General features: G+C 43.9%; 1 protein-coding gene across 3 annotated transcripts in view; it reads left to right on the top strand.

The window, feature by feature from the left end:
- rab36 (RAB36, member RAS oncogene family) overlaps positions 1-23646 on the top strand; it is an 82215-nt gene extending 58569 nt beyond the window's left edge. For all 3 annotated transcript variants that reach the window (XM_043716095.2, XM_043716099.2, XM_043716097.2), the window contains exons 9-11: positions 11613-11703; positions 20996-21115; positions 21958-23646. In XM_043716095.2, the coding sequence (XP_043572030.1) occupies positions 11613-11703; positions 20996-21115; positions 21958-22022 (276 nt within the window). In that variant the 3' untranslated portion in view covers positions 22023-23646. The remainder of the gene's footprint in view (positions 1-11612; positions 11704-20995; positions 21116-21957) is intronic.
- The last annotated feature ends 1857 nt before the right edge of the window (positions 23647-25503 follow it).

Here is a 25503-nt window from a genome sequence, read left to right as displayed (position 1 = left end):
ATCTCTGTCTCCGGTGACTAACTCAATGCGGATATCTATTTCAAACAGCTACCTTGACTACACCTCCACCCACCCCATCTCCTATTAAAAACATGATCCCTTATTCCTAATTCCTCTGCCTTTGCCATATTTTCTTCTGAGAGGAGCAATTCCACTATAGCAATCCCAGATGTCCTCCTATTTCAAGGACTGCAATTTCCCCTCCCACAAGATCAACAATGGCCTCAATCGCATCTCCTCCACTTCCCACACCTCTGCCCTTGAACCTCATCCTTCCAGCCGCAACAAGAATAGAACCCTGCTGGTCCTCATTTTCCACCCCACTAATCTCCAGATACAGTGCATTATCCTCCAACATTTTTGTCACCTATTGTTAGACCCCACCACCAAAAATATATTTCCCTCCCCGATCTGCATTCTGCAGAAACCATTCCCTCTGCGACTCCCTCGTTAGGACCACACCCCCTGCAACTAACCCACCCTCTAAACCCAGCACCTTCCCCTGCCACTGCATGCAGTGTAAAGCCTGCACCCATAGCTCTTTCTCCTCTGGCCTTGGACAAAGGATCATTTCAAATCCAGCAGATATTTTCCTGCACATCCACTCGCCTCATTTGCTGCACATGTTGCTCTCGATGTGGCCTTCTCTACATTGGGGCGACAGGATGCCAACTTGCGGAGTGGTTTCAAAGAACATCTCTATTCTGCACGCACCAAACAACCCCACTGCCCTATGGCCAACCACTTCAACTCTCCATCACAATCCCACAAGGATCTGCAAATCCTGGGCCTCCTCCACCACCAAATCAAAGCCACTCGCCAACTGGAGGAAGAATACCTCATCTTCTGCCTCAGGACCCAACAGCCACATGGCATCAACATTGACTTCACCAGTTTCGAAATCTCTCCTCCCCCCACCTCATCCCAGATCCAATGCTCCAACTCGGCAATACCCTCTTGACCTGTCCTACCTGTCCATCTTCCTTCCCACCTATCTTCTCCATCCTCTCCACCAACCTTTCACAATTACCTCCTGCCTGCAACCACGTATCACCATTCTGCCTACCTTTCCCTGCCCATCCCTCACCCCCCCTATTTATCTGGCAGCCCCCCTCCACACATTCCTGATGAAGGGCTTATGCCTAAAACATCGACTCTCCTGCTCCTGGGATGCTGCTTAACCTGCTGTGCTTTTCTAGCACCACACCTTTTGATTCTGATTCTCCAGCGTCTGCAGCCTCATTTTCTCCTGGCTTAACATTCCAGGGTATCGCTGTTCTGGATGGGACAGAAATGGAAATAAAAGGGGTGGGGGAGTTGCATTGCTGATTAAGGATCACATCACAGTTGTGTTGAGGGAGTATGCAATCGGAGGGATCTTGCTGTAAGACCTTATGGGTGGAGCTCAGGAACATGAAGGGTGAAACCACGATGTTGGGAGTTTTTCTATAGTCCTCCCAACTGCCCATAGGAGACAGAGGAGCAGACATGTAGTCAGATACTGGAAAGGTGTGAAAAGCAGGGTAGTTGTGGTGGGTGACTTCAACTTTCCTCTTATTGACTGGAATTCCCTTACAGCCAAAGGCTCGGATGGAGAGTGATTTGTTAGATGTGTCCAGGAGGGCTTTTTGAAACAGTATGTTGACAATCCAACCAGAGAGGAGGCCATACTAGACTCACTATTAGGAAATGAGCCAGGACAGGTGATTGATGTTTCAGTAGGAGAGCCTTTGGACTTAGTTACCATAACTTCAGGAACCCCCCATCACCAAAAATATATTTCCCTAACTTCCCCTATCTGCATTCTGCATAGACCATTCCCTCTGAAGATGAGGCGTTCTTCCTCCAGTTGGCAGGTGGCTTTGATTTGGTGGTGGAGGAGGCCCAGGATTTGCACGTCCTTGGGTGAGTTGTAGGAAGAGTTGAAGTAGTTGGCCACAGGGTGGTGGGGTTGTTTGGTGCATGCAGACCAGAGATGTTCGCTGAAGCCACTTGTCACTGATGACAAGCAAAATTGTAAGCTTAGTCAAAAGGAAAAGAGAAACATATCATCGGGCTAGGCAGCTACAAACTGACGAAGCCCTGGAGGACTGCAGGGAAATTAGGAAGGAACTTAAATGCAGAATTACGAAGACTGAATAACGCCATGAAATGCTTTAGCAAACTGGGTCAAGGAGAATCCCGAGGCTTTTTATGCATATATTAGAAAAAAAGGGTAGCAAGGCAAAGAGTAGATCCACTCGAGGACAAAGGAGGGACTGGAAGTGGGAGAGGTCCTTAATGAATAATTTTTATCAGTATTCACCAAGGACATGACTGATGTTGAAGTCAGGGATGAGTGCAAATAATCCAGAGAATATATTGAAGGAGGAAGTTTTGGGTATCCTAAATTGTATTAAGATTGATAGGTCCCCAGGGCCAGATGGGATCCAGCCTAGGTTACTGCGAGAGAACAAAGAACAAAAGAAATTACATGACAGGAATAGGCCCTTTGGCCCTCCAAGCCTGCACTGATCCAGATCCTCTATCTAAACCTGTCGCTTATTTTCTAAGGATCTGTATCCCTCTGCTCCCTGCCTGTTCATGCATCTGTCTAGATACATCTTAAATGACACTATCATGCCTGCCTCTACCTCCTCTGCTGACAATGCATTCCAGGCACACACCACCCGATGGGTAAAGAATTTTCCACCCATGTGTCCCTTAAACATTTCCCCTCGCACCTTGAACTCGTGGCCCCGAGTAATTGAGTCTCCCAATCTGAGAAAAAGCTTCTTGCTATCCACCCTGTCTATACCACTCATGATTTTGTAGACCTCAATCAGGTCACCCCTCAACCTCTGTCTTTTTAATGAAAAAATCCTAATCTACTCAACCTCTCTTCATAGCTAATGCCCTCCATATCAGGCAACATCTTAGTGAACCTTCTCTGCACCCTCTCCAAAGCATTCACATCCTTTTGGTAATGTGACGACCAGAATGGTGTGCAGTATTCCAAATGTGGCCTGAGCCAAAGTCCTATACAACTGTAACATGACTTGCCAACTTTTCTACTCAGTACCCCATCCAATGAAGGAAAGCATGCCATATGCTTCCTTGACCATTTTATTGACCTGTGTTGCCACCTTCAGGGTACAATGGACCTGAACACCCAGATCTCTCTGTACATCAATTTTCCTCGTGGCTTTTCCATTTACCTTAATAGTTCACTCTTGAATTGGATCTTCCAAAATGCATCACCTCACACTTGCCTGGATTGAATTCCAACTGCCATTTCTGCACCCGACTCTCCAATCTAATATATTCTGCTGCATTTTCTGACAGTGCCCTTCACTATCTGCTACTCCACCAATCTTGGTGTCATCTGCAGACTTGCTAATCAGACCACCTATACCTTCCTCCTGATCATTAATGTATATCACAAACAACAGTGGTCACAACATGGATCCCTGTGGAACACCACTGGTCAGTCCTCCATTTTGAGAAACTCCCTCGCACTATTACTCTCTGTCTTCTGCTGCCCAGCCAATTCTCTGTCCATCTAGCTACTACAACCTTGACCCCATGCGACTTTACTTTCTCCATCAGCCTACTGTGGGGAACCTTAAAAGCCTTACTGAAGTCCATGTATCTACAGCCCTTCCCTCATCAATCAACTTGGTCACTTCCACAAAAAATTCTATTCAGTTGGTAAGACATGATCTTCCCTGATAAGCCAAATTTCTTCAAAATGTAAATAGGTCCTATCCCTCAGTATTTTCTCCAGCAGCTTCCCTACCATTGATGTCAGGCTCACTTGTCTATAATTACCTGGTTTATCCCTGCTACATTTCTTAAATATGGGAACAACATTAGCAATTCTCCAGTCCTCCAGGACCTCACCCATGTTCAAGGATACTGCAAAGATATCTGTTAAGGCCCCAGCTATTTCCTGTCTTGCTTCCCTCAGTAACCTGGGATAGATCCCATCCAAACCTGGGGACTTGTCTACCATAATGCTTTTTAGAATACCCAAGACTTCCTCCTTCCTTATGTCAACTTGACCTAGAGTAATCAAACGTCTATCCCTAACCTCAACATTCATCGTGTCCCTCTCCTCGGTGAATACTGATGCAAAGTACTCATTAAGAATCTCACTCATTTTCTCTGACTCCATGCATCCTTGAATGGGCCAACCCTTCCTCAAGATACCCTCTTGCTCCTTATGTACGAATAAAAAGCTGTAGGATTTTTCTTAATCCAGTTTGCTAAAGATATCTCATGACACTTTTTAGCCCTCTTAATTCCTCATTTCAGCTTGGTCCTACTTTCCCAATATTCTTCCAAAGTTTCATCTGTTTTCAGTCATCTAGACTTTATGTATGCTTCCTTTTTCCTCTTAACTAGTCTCACAATTTCACCAGTCATCTATGGTTTTCTAATTTTGCCATTTCTATCCCTCATTTTCACAGGGTCATGTCTGTCCTGCATTCTAATCAACCTCTCTTTAAAAGCCTCCCACATATCAAATGTGGATTTACCCTCAAACAGCTGCTCCCAATCCATATTCCCCAGCTCCTGCCGAATTTTGCTATAGTTGACCTTCCCCCAGTTTAGTACTCTGCCTTTCGGACCACTCTTGTCTTTGTCCATGAGTATTGTAAAAATTACAGAACTGTGATCACTATTCCCAAAGTACTGAAACTTCAACCACCTGGCCAGGCTCATTCCCCAACACTAACTAGCATGGCCCCTTCCCGAGTTGGACTATTTACATACTGCCCTGTAAAACCCTCCTGGATGCTCCTTACAAATTCTGCTCCATCTAGACCTCTAACACTAAATGAATCTCAGTCAATGTTGGGATAATTAAAACCACCTTGTTGCTCCTACATCTTTCCATAATCTGTTTACATTTTTATACCTCTATCTCATGCTCACTGTTGGGAGGTCTGTAGTACACCCCCAACATTGTTACCACACCCTTCCTATTTCTGAGCTCTGCCGATATTGCTTCACTGCTCAAGTTCTCCACAGTGCCTTCCTTCAGCACAGCTGTGGTATTCTCCCTTACCAGCAATGCAACTTCTCCACTCCTCAGGCAAGGGAAGAAATAGCTGGGGCATTAGCAGATATCTTCACATCATCTTTGACCACAGGCAAGGTTCCAGAGGACTGGAGACGAGCCAATGTTGTTCCCTTGTTTAAGAAAGGAAGCAGGGGTAATCCAGGAAATGATAGGCCGGTGAGCCTGATGTCTGTGGTGGGGAAGCTCTTGGAGAAGATACTGAGGGACTAGACATATGAACATTTGGAAGAAAATAGACTAGTTAGTGACAGGCAGCATGGTTTTGTACGGGGAAGGTCATGCCTCACCAACCTGATTGAATTTTTTTGAAGAGGTGACAAAGATAATTGATGAGATAAGTGGTGTGGATTACATGGACTTTAGTAAGGCATTTGAGAAAGTCCCACATGGCAGATTAGTACAAAAACTAAAATTGTATGGGATTTGAGGTGGGCTGGCTAGATGGATACAAAACTAGCTTGGTCATAAAAGACAGAAGAAGGAGGTGGAAGTGTAGTTTTTCAGAATGGAGACTGATAACTATGATGTTCCACAGGAATCAGACTTAGGGCCTCTGTTGTTTGTAGTATATACAAGTGATTTGAAGGAAGGTGTGGATGGTCTGATTAGTAAGTTTGGAGATGATACCAGGATTGGTGGAGTTGCTGATAGTGCTGATGATTGTGAAAGGATACAGCAGGCTAGAGATAGATCGGCAACTTGGTCACAGAAATTGCAGATGGAATTTAATCCATACAACTGCGAGGTGATGCATTTTGGAAGATCAAATTTAGGTGTGAATTATTCTGTAAATGGCAGAACCCCAAGGAACAGATCTGGGCATGCAGCTCCCTAAAAGTGGCAACACAGTTGGCCCAGGTGATTAAGAAGGCATATGGCATGCTTGCCTTCATTGGCGGGTGCATGGAGTAAAGAGTTGGCAAACGCTATTGCAGCTAAATATAACCTTTGTAAGGCTGCATTTGGAGTATTGTGTGCAGCTTTGGTCACCACACTACCAGAAAGACGTGGAAGCTTTGGAGAGAGTGCAGTGAGGGTTCACCAGGATATTACCTGGTCTCGGGAGCATTGACTACGGAGAAAGGTTAGAGACAAGGGTTGTTTTCACTGGAAAGACGGTGGCTGAGAAGAGACCTGATAGAGATCAACAACATTATGGGAGACAGAGATAGGGGGGATAGTCAGAGACTTTCTCCCAACGTTGAAGCCCCCCACAAGGGGACACAGGTTCAAGGTGTGAGGGGGAAAGTTTAAAGGAGACTTATGAGGGAAGTGTTTCACCCAGAGAGTAGTGGGAGCCTGGAACACACTGCCAGAAGAGGTGGTGGAAGCAGGCACATTGGCAGCATTTAAGAGGTATCTGAATGGTTACATGAATAGGGAGGGAATAGAGGGATACAGACCGAATGGGAACAGAAGGTTTGTTTTTGAGTTCAGTTAGGGCATGATGATTGGCACAGGCTTAAAGGGCCTGTTCCTGTGCTGTACTTTTCCTTTGTTCTTTGTTCTTTTGCTGGTCACAATGATAAAACGTTAAGAATGTTAAAAATCACAAAATACACATTCTGAAACCAAACATAAACCATGCCATATTTAATTCAAAATTAAACTTATCACCCTTGGGCATTCTCTTAGTTGTTGCTTATGTGTGCCTTTACTTGTCTTAATGCACTTACAAGATACTATCCCAGTGTTCATGGCTTGGCTAATGGAATACTACTAATTTTCCTTGAAGGATCTCATAGAGTCACAGAAATGTACAGCATGGAAACAGACCCTTCGGTCCAACCCGTCCATGCCGACCAGATATCCCAACCCAATCTAGTCCCACCTGCCAGCACCCGGCCCATATTCCTCCAAACCCTTCCTATTCATATATCCATCCAAACGCTTCTTAAATGTTGCAATTGTACCAGCCTCCACCACATCCTGGCAGCTCATTCCATACACGTACCACCCTCTGCATGAAAAAGTTACCCCTTAGGTCTCTTTTTTATTTTTCCCCTCTCCCCCTAAACCTATAACCTCTAGTTCTGGACTCCCCGACCCCAGGGAAAAGACTTTGCCTCTTCACCCTATCCATGCTCCTCATAATTTTGTAAACCTCTATAAGGTCACCCCTCAGCCTCCGACACTCCAGGGAAAACAGCCCCAGCCTGTTCAGCCTCTCCCTATAACTCAAATCCTCCAACCCTGGCAACATCCTTGTAAATCTTTTCTGAACCCTTTCAAGTTTCACAACATCTTTTCGATAGGAAGGAGACCAGAATTGCACGCAATATTCCAACAGTGGCCTAACCAATGTCCTGTACAGCCGCAACATGACCTCCCAACTCCTGTACTCAATACTCTGACCAATAAAGGAAAGCATACCAAACGCCGCCTTCTCTATCCTATCTACCTGCGACTCCACTTTCAAAGAGCTATGAACCTGCACTCCAAGGTCTCTTTGTTCAGCAACACTCCCTAGGACCTTACCATTAAGAGCATAAGTCCTGCTAAGATTTGCTTTCCCAAAATGCAGCACCTCGCATTTATCTGAATTAAACTCCATCTGCCACGTCTAAGCCCATTAGCCCATCTGGTCCAGATCCTGTTGTAATCTGAGGTCACCCTCTTCGCTGTCCACTACACCTCCAATTTTGGTGTCATCTGCAAACTTACTAACTGTACCTCTTATGCTTGCATCCAAATCATTTATGTAAATGACAAAAAGTAGAGGACCCAGCACCAATCCTTGTGGCACTCCACTGGTCACAGGAGTCTGAAAAACAACCCTCCACCACCACCCTCTGTCTTCTACCTTTGAGCCAGTCCTGTATCCAAATGGCTAGTTCCCCCAGTATTCCATGAGTTCTAACCTTGCTAATCAGTCTCCTGTGGGGAACCTTGTCGAACGCCTTACTGAAGTCCTTATAGATCACATCTACTGCTCTGCCCTCATCAATCCTCTTTGTTACTTCTTCAAAAAACTCAATCAAGTTTGTGAGACATGATTTCCCATGCTCAAAGCCATGTTGACTATCCTGAATCAGTCCTTGCCTTTCCAAATACATGTGCATCCTGTCCCTCAGGATTCCCTCCAACAACGTGCCCACCACTGAGGTCAGGCTCACCGATCTATAGTTCCCTGGCTTGTCTTTACCACCCTTCTTAAACAGTGGCACCACATTAGCCAACCTCAAGTCTTCCGGCACCTCACCTGTGACTATCCATGATACAAATATCTCAGCAAGAGGCCCAGCAATCACTTCTCTAGCTTCCCACAGAGTTCTCAGGTACACCTGATCAGGTCCTGGGGATTTATCCACCTTTACCCGTTTCAAGACATCCAGCACTTCCTCCTCTGTAATCTGGACATTTTGCAAGATGTCACCATCTATTTCCCTACAGTCTATATCTTCCATATCCTTTTCCACAGTAAGTACTGATGCAAAATATTCATTTAGTATTTCCCCTGTTTTCTGGGGCTCCACACAAAGGCCGCCTTGCTGATCTTTGAGGGGCCCTATTCTCTCCCTAGTTACCCTTTCGTCCTTAACATATTTGTAAAAACCCTTTGAATTCTCCTTAATTCTATCTCATGTCCCCTTTTTTGCCCTCCTGATTTCCCTCTTAAGTATACTCCTACTTCCTTTATACTCTTCTAAGGATTCACTCGATCTACCTTGTCTATACCTGACATAATGCTTCCTTTTTTTTCTTTACCAAACCCTCAATTTCTGTAGTCATCCAGCATTCACTACACCTACCAGCCTTTCCTTTCACCCGGACAGGAATATACTTTCTCTGAATTCTTGTTATCTCGTTTCTGACGGCTTCCCATTTTCCGTCCCTTTACCTGCGAACATCTGCCTCCAATCAGCTTTCGAAAGTTCTTGCCTAATACCATCAAAATTGGCCTTTCTCCAATGCAGAACTTCAACTTTTAGATCTGGTCTATCTTTTTCCATCACTATTTTAAAACGAATAGAATTATGGTCGCTGGCCCCAAAGTGCTCCCCCACTGACACCTCAGTCACCTGCCCTGCCTTATTTCCCAAGAGTAGGTCAAGTCTGGAGCATTTCTGGACCTAGAAGGCCTGCCTTCAGACTACAAAAGCTCATAGTAGTGTGCAGTATCTGAGCTGACGGATTGATAGATAGTGACACAGGCCCTGGATGAGTGGGAGGGGTGGGACTACAAATATTGTTCTCCTAAATGAAAACAACAGTCTTGTGTTCTATAGATTCACTGCCATTCCTAGTAATTCGCTGGAGGGAAGATCACTAACCTGCAAGAGCCTGGAAGACCCTTTTGATATCCAGAGTTATATTGGCAACACACTGAGCTTGCATGGCTTCCTGAGTGTTGGATATTTGGTGAAAACTCCATGCACTGCAATGTAACCTGAAACATCCGCCATTTTACGGTTGGGTCTACAAATATACAAACAGAGTTGGCCACCACATTCATGCTGGACAGGATGGCTTAATCTCTGCCCAAAATTGTATGCCAAGTCCCTGCCAGGCTCATGACCATTCACTTGATATCACAAGCAAACACTTTGTACACTAGAAATCCTGCCAAAGTATTACATTGTCTTTTTCTTTAACCTTGCACATTGAAGTTCTTATCTGACCTCATTTCATCAGGCCGATTTGTGCAACCACACTTTCTTGCTATCCTTATCCTTGAACTTGTCTGCAGTACACTTGTGCCTTGATGCATCATCGTATGTTAATTCCACCCTTCATCTACAAGTTGCTAATTAGTTTTAAACACTGTAGGTTCATTTAAATGGTGCCAGTGAGAAATGTGCCAATGCATGTCACCATTAAATCACACAGCATCTGTTTAGTGGACAGATTGCCCGTATTACATTGAACAAGTGTGAGATAATCACATTACGACCTGCATGTCCATTTTCACGAGCACCTATCCTTGACTGCAAGATGTAGCAATGAAAATAATATGAGCATAAACAGGAGGATGAGGTGTTTCCTGATGTTGCAGCTGAAATTACCTCAACCAATTACATGCAGTGACGACAAAAGCAGATGAAAGGATGAAAATTCTGCAGTTTTATCATTGTACCTTATCTCCTGACTCCTCAAACCTTCTCTGCTATCTACAAGTACAAGTCAGCAATATATTTGAATAGGAGAAAGTGAGGACTGCAGATGCTGGAGATCAGAGCTCAAAATGTGTTGCTGGAAAAGCGCAGCAGGTCAGGCAGCATCCAAGGAAGAAGGGCTTATACCCGAAACGTCGATTTTCCTGTTCCTTGGATGCTGCCTGACCTGCTGCACTTTTCTAGCAACACATTTTGAGCAATATATTTGAATACTCAATATAAACGGCAGCACTCAAGATGATAAATAACATTCAGGACAAGGCAGCCTACTTAATCAGCACACTAAGATTGTTCTGCACATGAGAATATACTTAAAAGGGTGGTGAAATACAGTTTGTTAGTTACACTGTGTAGTATATTCCAGATTGCTGTGCTCCCTCACATCTATGCAGTTTCAGGTGAACATTGCTGACATTAGGAATATAAATTGAGCTCACCATGTAAAATGAGGTTAAGGCCATTCTAATCTAAGTGCCCTCTTGACAATGTACTAGGTTTTAATTACTGCTCAATTACAACCTCCCTGGCATCTCAAAGAATATGAAGTCTCATTCCTTCAGCTTTTATGGTTGGGCATTTTTTAAAGTGTAACTTCTTTTTCTTTCTGCCTCTCAATCCTATGTTTTTTTTATTTATCGGTTTTCCCATGGAAGTCATTATTATAACTGGCACTTTGCAGTTCAGGTTTGCCACTGCTTGTCAAGGATTCCTTAATCTGATTTATTAAGGAAATAAACAATTGCTTGTTTTTATGATAAATGTCCCAGATACCCTGTAAGGGAAGCTGCTTGTGTTTGAATGTTTGATTGTATTGGACTAACAATTTATTGTCAATGAACTGGTAGCTTGGACAGATTGACAGTGGATTCATGGATTATTCTTTGGCGTGTAGAGGAGTGGGCGCGGAGGTAGATGGTGGGGATTGCATTGATGGGGAGGGAGGAAAGTTGACTAAGACCACAGTCAGATCAGCTATGATCTTATTTAATGGATAAATAGACACTGGGGGCAAAATAGCCGACAATTGCTCCTGCTTCTTTGATTCTTATATTAGATAGCTGGTCTTTCTGTTTATGACCTAACCAAGTCTCATGATTCACCTACTATTTTCTCTTCCGAACCATCTGACCAAATATTTTCAAATCCTTCCATGGCCTCTATCCTCAGTGTGACTGTAATCCCTCCTCCAAATCCACAGCCCTCCAAGGTATCAGTACTCATCTAATTCTGGCCTCTTGAGCATTCCCAATTTTAATTGCTCCACTACTGACGGCCATAACCTCAGTTACATTGGCCTTGCACTCTTCCTAACACTCCCACCTTCTCACTTGCTTTTAAGACATCCCTTAAAACCTATCTGATAGATTATGTCATTGACCAATAATTCCTTATGTAACTCTGTGTCATTATTTGTGTTTACGTACCAGTCGCAGGCTGAATATGAACGAACAGAAGCTGATGCCATTAAGGTAGCTACTGAGATGCAAGCTGAGTATTGGGCTGTCTCTTCTAAAACGGGTGAGTGTTTAGAAAAGCATTAGCAGTTGTGCCCGTGGACCACAACCACACACGCACATTCAAATTACATTTTGTATTTATATAGTATTAACATATGATTCAAAATGTTTCAAAATTTTCAAAGAGGTTATTTAAAATATTTTTGAGTCACATGAGAACATATCAAAGACAACATTGAAAAGGCATTTGAATAGAAGCGACAGTCAAGAAGGCACAACACCTCTTTCTCAGGCAGCTGAAGAAATTTGGCATATCCATAAGGACCCTCACCAATGTCTACAGATGCACCATTGAAATCATACTGTCCAGGTGCATATTAGCCTGGTATGGCAACTACTCTGCCCAGGACCGTAAGAAACTACAAAAGGTTGTGTGCACAGCCCAGGCCATCATGGAAGCCAGCTTTCCGTCCACGGGTCCATGGAAAGGCTGCCAACATCATCAAAGACCAATCAGTCAGGCAGAAGATACTGAAGCTTGAGCACACACCAGCAGGCTCAGGAACCGCTTCTTCCTGGCTGTTATTAGACTTTTGAATAGACTGTCTAGCCTCAAATAATGCTGATCTTGCTAACGTTGATCTCATCTAGCACACACCATGTGCAATGTAACCTGTGAGCCTCGTAAGTTTTTTTACCCTGTGTTCTGTATATCCTGCAGCGCCCACGGCAGCAACCGCCGCCGTGAACCATGACGTCACTTCCGCCCCCACCGACCTTGCCACGATATTCCCGCCCCCCCGCCTAACCCCGTCCCCACTCCCAGCTCCAGCCCCACACCAGGTCCTAGCTCCCAGTCTTGCCGTGTTTTCACCATCCCTCCAGAACTACCCCTCTCTGAGGATGAAAGATCAGTTCTCGGCAGAGGCCTCACCTTCATTCCCCTGCTCTCTCGGATTAACCAGTTCAACACGTGGCGAGACATCGAACAATTCTTCTGCCGCCTTCGCCTCTGCGCCTACTTCTTCAACCAGGATTTTCGCCCACCCTCTGACGACCCCTTCACCCGCTTCCAACACACCCCATCCACCTGGACATCCCGTGCTGGTCCCTTACCTGCCCTCAATCTCTTCATAGCCAACTGCGACATTAACCACCTCAACCTCTCCACCCCTCTCACCCACTCCAACCTCTCACCCTCGGAACGTGCAGCCCTCCACTCGCTCCGTTCCAACGCCAACCTCACTATCAAACCGGCAGACAAGGGAGGCGCGGTAGTAGTTTGGCGCACCAACCTTTACACCACTGAGGCTAAATGCCAGCTCGCGGACACCACCTCCTACTGCCCCCTTGACCATGACCCCACCTCCCACCACCAAACCATCATCTCCCAGACCATCCATAACCTCATCACCTCAGGGGATCTCCCATCCACCGCCTCCAACCTCATAGTCCCACAACCCCGCACCGCCCATTTCTACCTCCTGCCCAAAATCCACAAACCTGACTGCCCCGGCCGACCCATTGTCTCAGCCTGCTCCTGCCCCACCGAACTCATCTCTGCATACCTCGACACGGTCCTGTCCCCCTTAATCCAAGAACTCCCCACCTACGTTCGGGACACCACCCTCGCCCTCCACCTCCTCCGTGATTTTCGCTTCCCCGGTCCCCAACGCCTTATCTTCACCATGAACATCCAGTCCCTGTAGACCTCCATCCCCCATCACGAAGGACTCAAAGCCCTCTGCTTCTTCCTTTCCCGCCGTACCAACCAGTACCCTTCCACTGACACCCTCCTTCAACTGACTGAACTGGTCCTCACTCTGAACAACTTCTCTTTCCAATCCTCCCACTTCCTCCAAACCAAAGGAGTAGCCATGGGCACCCGCATGGGCCCCAGCTATGCCTGCCTTTTCGTTGGATATGTGGAACAGTCCATCTTCTAGCAGCTACACTGGCACCACCCCCCACCTTTTCCTCCGCTACATCGATGACTGTATCGGCGCTGCCTAGTGCTCCCACGAGGAGGTTGAACAGTTCATCCACTTTACCAACACCTTCCATCCCGACCTCAAATTTACCTGGACCGTCTCAGACTCCTCCCTCCCTTTCCTACACCCCTCCATTTCTATCTTGGACGACCGAATCAACACGGACATTTACTATAAACCGACCGACTCCCACAGCTACCTAGGCTACACCTCCTCCCACCCTGCCCCCTGTAAAAATGCCATCCCATATTCCCAATTCCTTTGTCTCCGCCGCATCTGCTCCCAGGAGGACCAGTTCCAATACCGAACAACCCAGATGGCCTCCTTCTTCAAAGACCGCAATTTCCCCCCAGACATGATCGACCATGCTCTCCACCGTATCCCCTCCACTTCCAGCTCCTCTGCCCTTGAGCCCCGCCCCTCCAATCGCCACCAGGACAGAACCCCACTGGTCCTCACCTACTACCCCACCAATCTCCATATACATCATATCATCCGTCGTCATTTCCGCCACCTCCAAACGGACCCCACCACCAGGGATATATTTCCCTCCCCTCCCCTATCATCATTCCGAAAAGACCACTCCCTCCGTGACTCCCTTGTCAGGTCCACACCCCCCACCAACCTCCACTCCCGGCACCTTCCCCTGCAACCGCAAGAAATGCAAAACTTGCGCCCACACCTCCCCCTTTACTTCCCTCCAAGGCCCCAAGGGATACTTCCATATCCGCCACAAATTCACCTGCACCTCCACACACATCATTTACTGCATCCGCTGCACCCGATGTGGCCTCCTCTATATTGGGGAGACAGGCCGCCTACTTGCGGAACGTTTCAGAGAACACCTCTGGGACACCCGGACCAACCAACCCAACCACCCCGTGCTCAACACTTCAACTCCTCCTCCTTGGACTCCTCCATCGCCAGACTATTGCAACAAACGGCTGGAGGAAGAGCGCCTCATCTTCCGCCCAGGAACCCTCCAACCACAAGGGATGAACTCAGATTTCTCCAGTTTCCTCATTTCCCCTCCCCCCACCTTGTCTCAGTCCCAACCCTCGAACTCAGCACCACCTTCCTAACCTGCAATCTTCTTCCTGACCTCTCCGTTCCCCCCCCACTCCGGCCTATCACCCTCACCTTAACCTCCTTTCACCTATCGCATTTCCAATGCCCCTCCCCCAAGTCCCTCCTCCCTACCTTTTATCTTGGCCTGCTTGGCACACTCTCCTCATTCCTGAAGAAGGGCTCAGCCCCGAAACGTCGATTCTCCTGCTCCTGACCTGCGCTTTTCCAGCAACACATTTTCAGCTCTGATCTCCAGCATCTGCAGTCCTCACTTTCTCCTTCTGTATATCCTTGCCTAGTATGATCTGTCTGCACTGCTTGTCAACAAAGCTTTTCACTGTAGTCACGCGACAATAAAATCAATCAATGAGTACATGAATAAGAAATGTTTGAAAGGATATGTCCCAAGCACAGGCAACTTGGACAAGTTTAATTTCGGATTATGGTCAGCATGAACTGGTTGTACTGAAAGATCTGTTTCTATGCTGTATGACTCTATGACCAAAAGCTGAGATAACAAGATAGTTTTTAAGAAGCATTTTAAAAGAGAAGAGAGAAGCAGAGAGGTTTAGGAATGGAATTCCCAAGTTTAGGGTCAACTCAGTTGAAGGCACAGCTGCCAATCGTAGAGATGTTAAAATCAGGGAAGCACTAAGCTGGAATTGGAGGGGTCAAAGATCTCGAAGACTTGTATGTATATAAGCAAACTTTGAGGAGTATGATTCACAAACAATCTGTGAAACAGATTATAAAACTATTTATACAGAGGCTATGACATTCCAAAGATGCACAGATGCCTGGAATGGTCACACAATTCCTGTACATACTGGGGAGCTTTGTGACTGCCTGAAAAGGAGTTTTAAATTTCAGAGCCATGGGATTATTTTTCTAATTCCCAGTTCCCAAAGAAGACCACAAGTTCTCTGAAATTCCACCGAGAGTTTCCCCAATCTCTTGCCATAACTTCAGCAGTAGCTGATTTTGAAATTAAAATCATTCGCAATTGCTTGACTGATTCATAGTAATTGGGTCATTTGCTCCCCAAAGGAGCGTTGTGTTAGTAAACATTTCTTTCCCTGATGCGTTGTGCTTTTTAAGTCGTTTAGTAAGCATGTTGGAATGGCTCAGTCCATGATAATGCTGGGTTCCTGTCACTGCTGTGACTGTGCCCAATTTCTGCATTCTGTGTTATTTGTCTCATTATTTTGCTCCTATTTTCCAAATATTCAAAAAAAAACACTGTACTTTCACGTGTCTGTGTGTTTGGTAAGTCTCAATGTTTATTAACCAAAGATTCCCAGTCGTATATTTCACTCAGAAGACATCCAAGACGCATACTTAGGCAATTCCCAATACATTGTGTATAATTTTGCGGTTCCTTACTGATGGGTTTGAAGGAAAGGGCTTAAAGGTTGTGGCTTGTCCTGCCCCTGACCTGTCTTTCACTTAACATGGGCTCAGTGGCACATCAGGTGGCCGTTGTCTTAATTGAACAGTTAAATACTTCATCCCACTTCTGCCATATTTTACCTGTAGTAGGCAGGCAGGAGGCTGGAAGAACACAGTAGGTGGAGAAATCGACATTTTGGGTGTAACCCTTCTTCAGGATTGGGGGTGGGTGTGGGGTGAGCTACAGATAAAGAGAGAGGCGGGGCAGGATGGTGAAGTGGGAAGACAGGTAGAGGGTATGACCTCGTTGGTCAATGGGAGGAATGAATCCGGTTGGTGGCAGGAAGCAGTGGAAGGGAGTGGGAGGGCTGGGAAGGGAGTTGGGGAATGGGGAAGGAGGTTATTTGAAATTGGAGAACTCAATGTTGAGTCCTCCGTGATGTAGAGTGCCCAGGCAGAAGATAAGGTGTTATTCCTCCAATAGGAGCTGTGGTTTGTTTTGGCAGTGGAAGAGGCCAAGGATGATCATGTCGGAAAGGGAGTGGTTCGGGAAATTGAAATGGGCAGTAACTGGGAGGTCCAGTTGGCCCCTGCAGACCGGGTTGAGATGCTCGGTGAGCCATTCCCTGTGTTTACATTCGGTCTCCCCGATGTCGAGAAGACCACAGGAGCACCTGATGCAGTAAACTAGGTTGGAAGAGAGGCAGGTAACCTCTGTCTCACTTGGAAGGACTGTTTGGGGCCCTGGATGGAGGTGGTGACCGGCAGGTTTTGCATCTTTTCTGGTTGCAGGGGAAGGTGTGGCAGATGAGGCTCACCCCAGATGGATGATGTGGCAGCTTCACTAAACAAACTTGAGCCACAATCTCCAATTTATTGGCCCAGCCTATCCACCATTCTACCATTACCATTAAGCTAGAAAATCAAATTTGGTTAAATGAATAATGCAGGAGAAATTCCAGGAGCTGCACCAGCCATATATAAAAATAAAATATCAATCCAGTGAAGTTAAATTAGGATTACATTCATGTTAAACAGTGGAAGCAGCCTGTGATAAACAAAGCTTAGTGATCCTAAGGCTGGAATAGAATAAAGTTCTGGGATTTTACCACATCAGTCTTAACTTTTAAGTCTACCAGTGTGACTCAGATTCAGGTCTCATTACTACCTTGATCAAAACATGGACAAAAAGGCTGAATACCAGATCAGCAGGGAGAATGATTGCACATGATATCAATTGCACTAGTGTTGGTGCTGCTGAACTGCTGGATCTCTGATCATGCTGGCAGCTTTGTGAGTGAGGCCACTGTTCTTAACTGTATAGCAACTATAGTAGTGGTCTCTCAATTGGCCATCACCAGAAATATGCTGCCCAGGATACCAAAACTCACAAAGTAAGCTGGTTCTGTAATTGGGAAATCTGCACTAAATAATCCTGAATCCATAAGAATTATGCTGCCTACCAATATAAGAATGTCAGTCAGGCTGAGTGTGGTACATTTGCCTATGTTGGAAGTTACGTATAGTAATACACAGAGCCTTGTTCTTTGCAAACAGGAAGAACATGTAATGTCAATAAGCTTGTTTCAACTCACAAAACAGGTCACAGCCAGCAATTCTCTTGTTAATTTCTCAGGGCAATGCCTTGACCAATTACAGTCAACCTGCCTGGTTTAAATTTCAACAAAAGCTTGATAGTTAACTGTCAGTCATCATCTAACTGGTGCATTCTCCATGACAATGCCTCTACCAATCAGAGTCCACTTGCAAAACAATCAACAGTCTCTTCCCTTTTAGTATAATATAATTAAGACAATCAGGTGTAGATGCAGAAGTAAGCTATTGAATCTGCTCAAAGAGATCAAGGCTATTCTGATAATCCTCAACTTCACTTTCCTGCCTTCATCTCATAACACTTGATTCCCTTACTGATTGAAAGTCTCCCTGTCAGTCTTGAATGTACTGAACTAAGAAGCAGTAAAGAATTCCGCAGATTGACTATCTTCTAAGAGAAGAAATTCCTCTTTATCTCTACCTTAAATGGGTGACCCCTCACTCCAAGATTTTGCCTTTGGTCTTCCACTCAGTCACATGGAGAAACAACCTCTAGTGTAACTCTGTCAAGTCTCCTAAGAAGCTTATGTTTTATTAAGGACTCCTCTTTATTCTAAATTCCGCATGAGTACAAGCCCAACCTACTCAATCTTTCCTCTAAAGAAAATCCTTCCATACCCAAGATCAATCAAGTGAACCTTCTCTGGACTGCCTGTAATGCCAGTACACCTTTCCTTAGATAAGGGAACCAAAACTGTTTTGAGTATGCCAGCTGTGGTCTGGCCCATGTCTTGGAAAATTTAAGCAAGACCTTCCTATATTTATACTTCATTCCCTTGTAATAAAGGCTAACATTCCATTTTCCTTCCCTATTACCTACTGAACTTAGATGCTAGCCTTGGGATTCATTGACTAGAACTCCAAATCTCTCTGCAATCTTTTTCAGCTTTGCTATTCTTAAGGTGAGAGGAGAGAGATTTACAAAAGACCTAGGAGGCAATTTTTTTTTACACAGATGGTGGTTCACGTGTGGAATGCACTTCCTCAGAAAGTACAATTACAATGTTTAAAAGACATTTGAATAGTTACATGAATAGGAACGATTTGGAGGGATCTGGAACAGGTATAGGCAGGTGGGACTAGTTTAGTTTGGGCTTAAATCTGGCATAGACTGGTGTCTCTATATATTTTCCCACATTATATTCCATCGTTCAAGTCTTTTGCTGATCATTTACCATGACCATTTCCCTCTGTTAAATGCCATGTGTCATGCTCACAATTTGCTTTCCCACTTATTTTTGTGTCATCCACAAAATACATTCTCTTTCTTCATCTTTAAAACCATAAGAAATAGGAACAGGAATAGGCCATTTGGCCTCTGGAGCCTGCTCCACCATTCAATAGAGCAATGGCTGATCCGTCATTCCTCACATCCACTTTCCTGCCCTTCCCCATAACCCTCAATTCCCTGACTAATCAAGAATCTATGTATCTTGGCCTTAAATATACACAGGGACTCTGTCCCCACAGCTCTCTGTGACAAGAAGTTCCAAAGACTCTGAGAAAAGAAATTGCTCCTCATTTCAGTCTTAAATTGGTACCCTTTTATACTGAGACTATGCCCTCTGGTTCTAAACTCTCTCATCAGAGGAAACATCCTCTCAGAAGTTGCCACTTAAGAAATCTATATGTTTCAATGTGATCACCTTTCATCCATCTAAACTCAAGTGGAGTCTCAACCTGTTTAAGCTTTGGACAGAAGACAGTCCCTCCATACCAGGGATCTTCCAAAGTCATTGATGTACATTGTAAATAATTTTGGTCCCAGCATTGATTCCTATGGCACTCCATTAATTACAGGTTGCCATTCTGAAAATTCTCCCATTACCCCAACTCTCTTATCTTATTATTAAGAAGCCTTATTTAGAATACCTGATCGACTACCTTTGGTTGCGCAGCCCTCAGAGATTCTGCACATGCCAATCTACATTCTGACACATTGACTTCAACTTCCCTGGAAATCACTGCCATGCACAAACCTCAGAGGGCCACTCAGTGGTAGGAAAAATGATAGGGAACGTAGTTTTTGCAAGTTCAAAAGATTATTTCTCCTGCATTGGTATTTCTTGTGAATGTCTTGATGAGAGAAAAAACAAGAAAAATTCAACAAAATATATCTTTTTTTGGCAATGGGCAAGTTCTGTACAGTCAAGCCTTTAAGAAGGAATTGTATAAATACTTGCAGAGAGAAAAAAATTCAGGTTTATTAGGGAACAGCAAGAGAGAGAGACTAATTGAATAACTCTGCCAAAGAGTTTGAACAGTCAGCTAGATTTTCTGTTATTGTGCTGCAATGTTGCATGAACTGGATTTTGGAAACAGGTAATGCCAATACAGAAGGTCCAAGACAGGCAAAAATGGTGGTTTAGTACAGTCAGAATAGGTCTAATGATACTAAAAGGTAAAGTTGGGAATAGGTCTCATGTTACTAAAAGGTAAAGTTGCCATAGTCCCACACTCTCTTTAGAGAGAGAGAGAGAAAGGCAATAAATGGTTTAACCTGAGGGTCACTACACCTCAAAGAGAAAGTGAGGACTGCAGATGCTGGAGATCAGATCTGAAAATGTATTGCTGGAAAAGCGCAGCAGGTCAGGCAGCATCCAAGGAACAGGAGAATCGACGTTTCGGGCATAAGCCCTTCTTCAGGAATGCTTTCCTCATTCCTGAAGAAGAGCTTATGCCCGAAACATCGATTCTCCTGTTCCTTGGATGCTGCCTGACCTGCTGCGCTTTTCCAGCAACACATTTTCAGGTCACTACACCTCAGTCAAGAGGTGAGGTTGAGAAGATGGGCCCTTCATGGTGACCTCAGCCAGTACAGGAGTGGAACCCACACTTTTGGCATCATTCTGCAACACAAACCAGCTGTCCAGCCAACTGTGTTAACTATGTATAGAGGTGTATCTAACAAGGAAAACCAAGGAACCACTGGATGGGTGATAGGGAAAGATATACAGATGGCTGAAGCAGCCAAATTGGTTCTGGTAAAAACAGACTGAATTCACTTAGCCTAATCCTCACTTTTAAGTTGCGAGATCCGTCTCTACCAATAGTAGTTCATGGCACATGCCTATCATTTTGACTGGTAGACATACAATAGATATACTCTGCATTTGCAGCTGGTGACCTTCAAGGTGTATGGGATGTGTGGAATTGTACTTTAAGTTTATAAATTACTGTGGCTAGTACAATCAATATACAAGGTAATTAAACATAAGCCGTGCAGTACTTTGAATTAAATTGGGAGAACATCTTGTTAGAATTGAACTTGCAGTATAATTCTTCCCATAGGTGAAAATGTCAGAGAATTCTTCTTCAGAGTGGCAGCCTTGGCATTTGAAGCATCTTTACTGAAAGAACTGGAAAGAAATGACTTTTCCTGTGCAAAGATTGGTGAGGGTAACACAATCCGTAAGTATTTATTGGAATCTATTGGAATTTTACACAAGTGTTCTCAGGTTACGATTTCTAAAAGTTCTAAATTGGATGTTTTGACCATTACCTGGGAAGGCAAATTGGTTTTTGTTAAGGATTCATATCTGTTACTGTCTCACTTTTTACAGGCTGTTACTAGTTCATAATTTCATCCTCCCACCCATTCCCAACACCCACCCACATTTCTCTGTGAAAAATGGAATGCAGTGGTTCAAAATGTTGGCTCATCACGACCTTCTTGAGGGAAATTAGGGGTCACCAATAAATGCTGATCTTATAAGTAATGCCCACATCCAAAGAAATTACTGAAAAAACTTCCCCAATGATAAGTTGATCAGTCTTCTCAGATTCTTTGAGTGATGGTTTCTACTGGACTTTCAATTTTATTTATGGTTTGACTGGTAAGCAAGTTCAAACAGATGTGTTGCAAATCTTTGAGTTACCAGTATTTGCCAATACATGTGTGGTAGCGACAGATTGTACCATATGTAGCAGGGCTGGGTTTTGCAGCTTTCTCTGTCTATAAGGTATAAACTGCAGACTTGGCTTTTTTCTAAATATAAAGATAGAATGGGATGTGGGGATAGTGTGGGAAGAATCTAATGATTAAAGCAAACTACTCCTTCTGTCTCTTAACATGACTGCTTGAGGAGAGCTTCAGAAGAATGTTTCTCAGAAACGGGGTATTAATCTGATCAACCTAGGAGTAAATGAGATAAAGTAAGGAGGGGACAAAATATAGTAATGGCCACTAAGCTTTTAACAAAGAGAAAAACTCAAAATGTAAATTTGCGAATTTTTTTTTTCTAAAAATACAGGAATGGATAAAGTTACAGCTGAGTACTCGGAAAACAGGATCAATTCCACCACTGGCTGCTGCTGAAATTAAATATACAGCATTTCGTAACACTGGTCAATCCTCTATTTGGTTCATATACCATAGTATTGGCAAGCATAATACATAGACTGCAGCCTGATGTCGGGTTGAGTTCAGATGGTTTATGTAAATAGAAAAACCTAGAATAACTAGAAACTCCATAACACCAGGACTCTGAACAGAAATTGAGTTTTGGGTTGAAGTGGGCCTTTTAGAAAGGACATTAATAATTTTTTAGGGTAAAGGACAAATTGTATTGATTTAATAAAAATGTACAAAACAAACTTATCTGAGATAAATGCCACTGATGGTGTTATTTATTAATTTGGATTAAGGATTATTTAGTTGCTAATACCACTAACGTCAAACACTTCAGTGTGCCTTAATGCCTATAAAAATCATTTTTTTCTAAATTACCCTTGTGTGAAACAGTAGTTATTTTGCTAAATTGATCAAGGTCCTTGAGATCATTGTGTTTTTTTTTATAAAATATGAGCATATCATTTTTCATTATTAACAAAACTATTTCAGTGATCAGGATCCAAAACTGGAACTCTGAGGATGTCAAGGGATCTTTAACATTTTTGGGGGTGAAGACAAGTGAACATTAAAAGTGAAAGCCTCTGAATGTAACTGTTAATTATTAAGCAATCCTAATCTTCAGTGCCCAGTGCTGGCATTAATCTTTTGTGGTCAGTCAAAATAGGAATTTCCTGTTTTATGTACCAAATGTGATTAGAGTTTAGAGTTAAGAGATTATGGCATGTAAGAGGTCTATGTCTGTGACTGATAAGGTGGTCAAAGGTTGATGCCTTTTCCTCTTGAATGAAATCCTAAGCTTTATCCTTCCATCTAGGAGAACTGCTAGGGAGACCTGGGCTATTCTACTTGAAGAAGGAGAGAGAAATCCCAAATTAGGAGGAGGTAGCTTGAATTGTTCTTCTGGCTAGTTGCTTAATTAAAGAATGACTTTGATAGAAATATTGGATTATTTTTCTTTTTGCAATGAATGCATAGAATAAGATTTGAAAACATATCATAGAAGCATAGAATCCCTGGCCAGCAATAAATCTGAGGTACAAAGGCTGTTTTAGTTGACACTGATAGAGTTTTATCCAAAATACTGTGTTAACTCCTCCACTGAATTCAATTTATGCTGCTTAGTCAGACAAATTAGACAAGAGAACAGGCTTGCTGATCTGTTTTCCTCATAGCCCCGCCCCAACACAAAACACACACACACACACACACAGTTCCGTCCTCTGAATCTAGATTGATCTGTTGACACTGCCAGACCTCCAAGGGGTGACCTGAGTAACAATGTGATTCCAGACAAGATTTGGATTCTGGTCCAAATTGTGCAATGTTCCCTTCCCGTATCACTACCAATGTCTTTGGACTTGTCTTCAGACATTCACCTCTGATTTGATTGATGCAAAATTCAAAGGTAACAGACTTTCAGTAAAGGGTAGTGAGGTGTATCTATGTACATTTATCTTCAAGGACATCAGGTGCTTTGTATATATAAGGCTAAAACACCAACTGTCAGTTACTCTGACTGTGCATGACAGTGAAATTATTTGGTCTGCTGTTATGTTTATTTTATGACTTATATTTTGAATAAACTCAATCACAAAATTAATTGTTTCCTGAGGAATGGTTGATTCTTAGTTCAATGCAGTTAACGTGACATGGTGACCAGCAGTGGGCATTACTGTGGGCATCAACAGTCTAAAGAAGCCATGAAAAGCCTGAAGAGCAACAGCAAATACAATTCTATACAAAAACCCACTAGATGTCCAAAGGGAAACAGTAAAAGGAAATTATGCACAACTCTAAAGAGCTGTGAGTACAACTTTTGTGAAATATGCTTTTAAAACAAAAAGAAAACAGAAACTGTTTAGACTGAATGTTTACAGCAAAACTGAATTGGAACTGCTGGACAGAAGCTGTTTTATGAGTGAAAATAGACCAATTTTACCAAAAACAATTTTGAAACCTGGAAAATTTTCAGTAAAAGTTGGCGATTTTATAAATTGGAAAAGTCCATGGTGACGATGTTAAAAATGGAAAGAAAGAATAAATCTGCCATTTTATTTTCAGGGAAAGAGTAATTTTCCTCTGCTCTTTTAAGAACACAAAGTGAGCTCAAAGTCTGTAAAAGCCTTTTAAAAAATAATTCAAGAGCCTTACTGTAACAGTCTAACCATCTCCAGAGCTTTATTGCTTTAGGATTACTACATTATTGAGTAGGTGATTGCATCCTACGTAAGTTTTCAAGAAAGTTTTACTCGAGAAATTCAACATTGCTAGTGTCGAACAGCTAATATGGATTACCTGCATGTGTCCCACACGTTCTCAGTCAGATCCACCGACATCAAGCTGGTATTCTTCTCTGTCCACTGTCTCCTGCTGGCCGACTGTCACCTACAGGATGAGCAGTGGGTTGGCAAGGGAATGTGGAAGCTGAACACGAAATTGATGACCCCAGAACACATTGAGGAGCTCAAAAGGGATTACACAGGTTGGAGAACAGTGAAGCCCCTCTTTGAGTCTCCAGTGGACTGGTGGGAAACGGTTAAAGTGAACACCAAAAGGTTCTTCATCCTCAAAGGTGTTCAGAAAGCGAGGAGAGATGGGGAAAACTGCCCAAACTTCAGGAAACTATGCAGAACCTGTTCCTGCTGCAGACGATGGGGATCGGTGTCACAGAGGACCTCCAGGAGGTGAAGGGCCAGCAAGCCTCACTGTTTGCCTCAGAGGCCTCCAAGATAATCTTCCGGTCCAGACTCTGCTCCAGAAGGTTCACAAGGAGAACTCCGTGCTCAGCAGCCTGAAGGAAGAGGATGGCTCGGTAATGTCATCTCAGTCTAACACCATGAGGATCAGCAAATCCTTCTATGCCAGTCTGTATGATACAAAGCCCATTGACAGTGTGGCTTCCCAGTTGTTCCTGTCCTCTTATCACAGAGGTCTTGGACAACACTATGTGGGAGAGGCTGGACCAGCCGCTGTCTCTGGTTGAGCTGACAAAAGCCCTCGAGTCCTTTGAAAGAATAAAGCTCCGGGAAGTGGTGGCTTACCTGTTGAGTTCTGTTCTGCTCTATGGGACTTGATTGGCCAGAACCTACTGGAGGTGTATATCAGTATGCTTCTGGCAGATACCATGAGTGAATCCATGAGGAATGGCATTATCACCCTTATCTACAAGCAGAAGGGGGAGAGGGAGGAAATTTGAAATTGGTGACTAATCACATTGTTAAATGTGGATTACAAAATCTTGTCAAAGGTCATTGCCAACTGGGTCAGGTCTGCTCTGGGATTGGTGATTCACCCCGACCAAACCTATACTGTACCAGGCAGGAAGACCGCTGAGAGTCTCTCACTCCTCTGGAATACGATCGCCTACGTGCAGGACAGGGGAGTGGACACATCTTATCAGCCTGGACCAGGAGAAAGCACACATACATGAGAGATGTTCTCTCCA

The sequence above is a fragment of the Chiloscyllium plagiosum genome, unplaced genomic scaffold (assembly GCF_037043375.1).
Source record: "Chiloscyllium plagiosum isolate Xiang-an unplaced genomic scaffold, Cpla_swu_hap1 HiC_scaffold_24, whole genome shotgun sequence".
NCBI classification, from domain to species: Eukaryota; Metazoa; Chordata; class Chondrichthyes; order Orectolobiformes; family Hemiscylliidae; genus Chiloscyllium; species Chiloscyllium plagiosum.
This window is presented reverse-complemented; position numbering and strand designations above follow the sequence as displayed.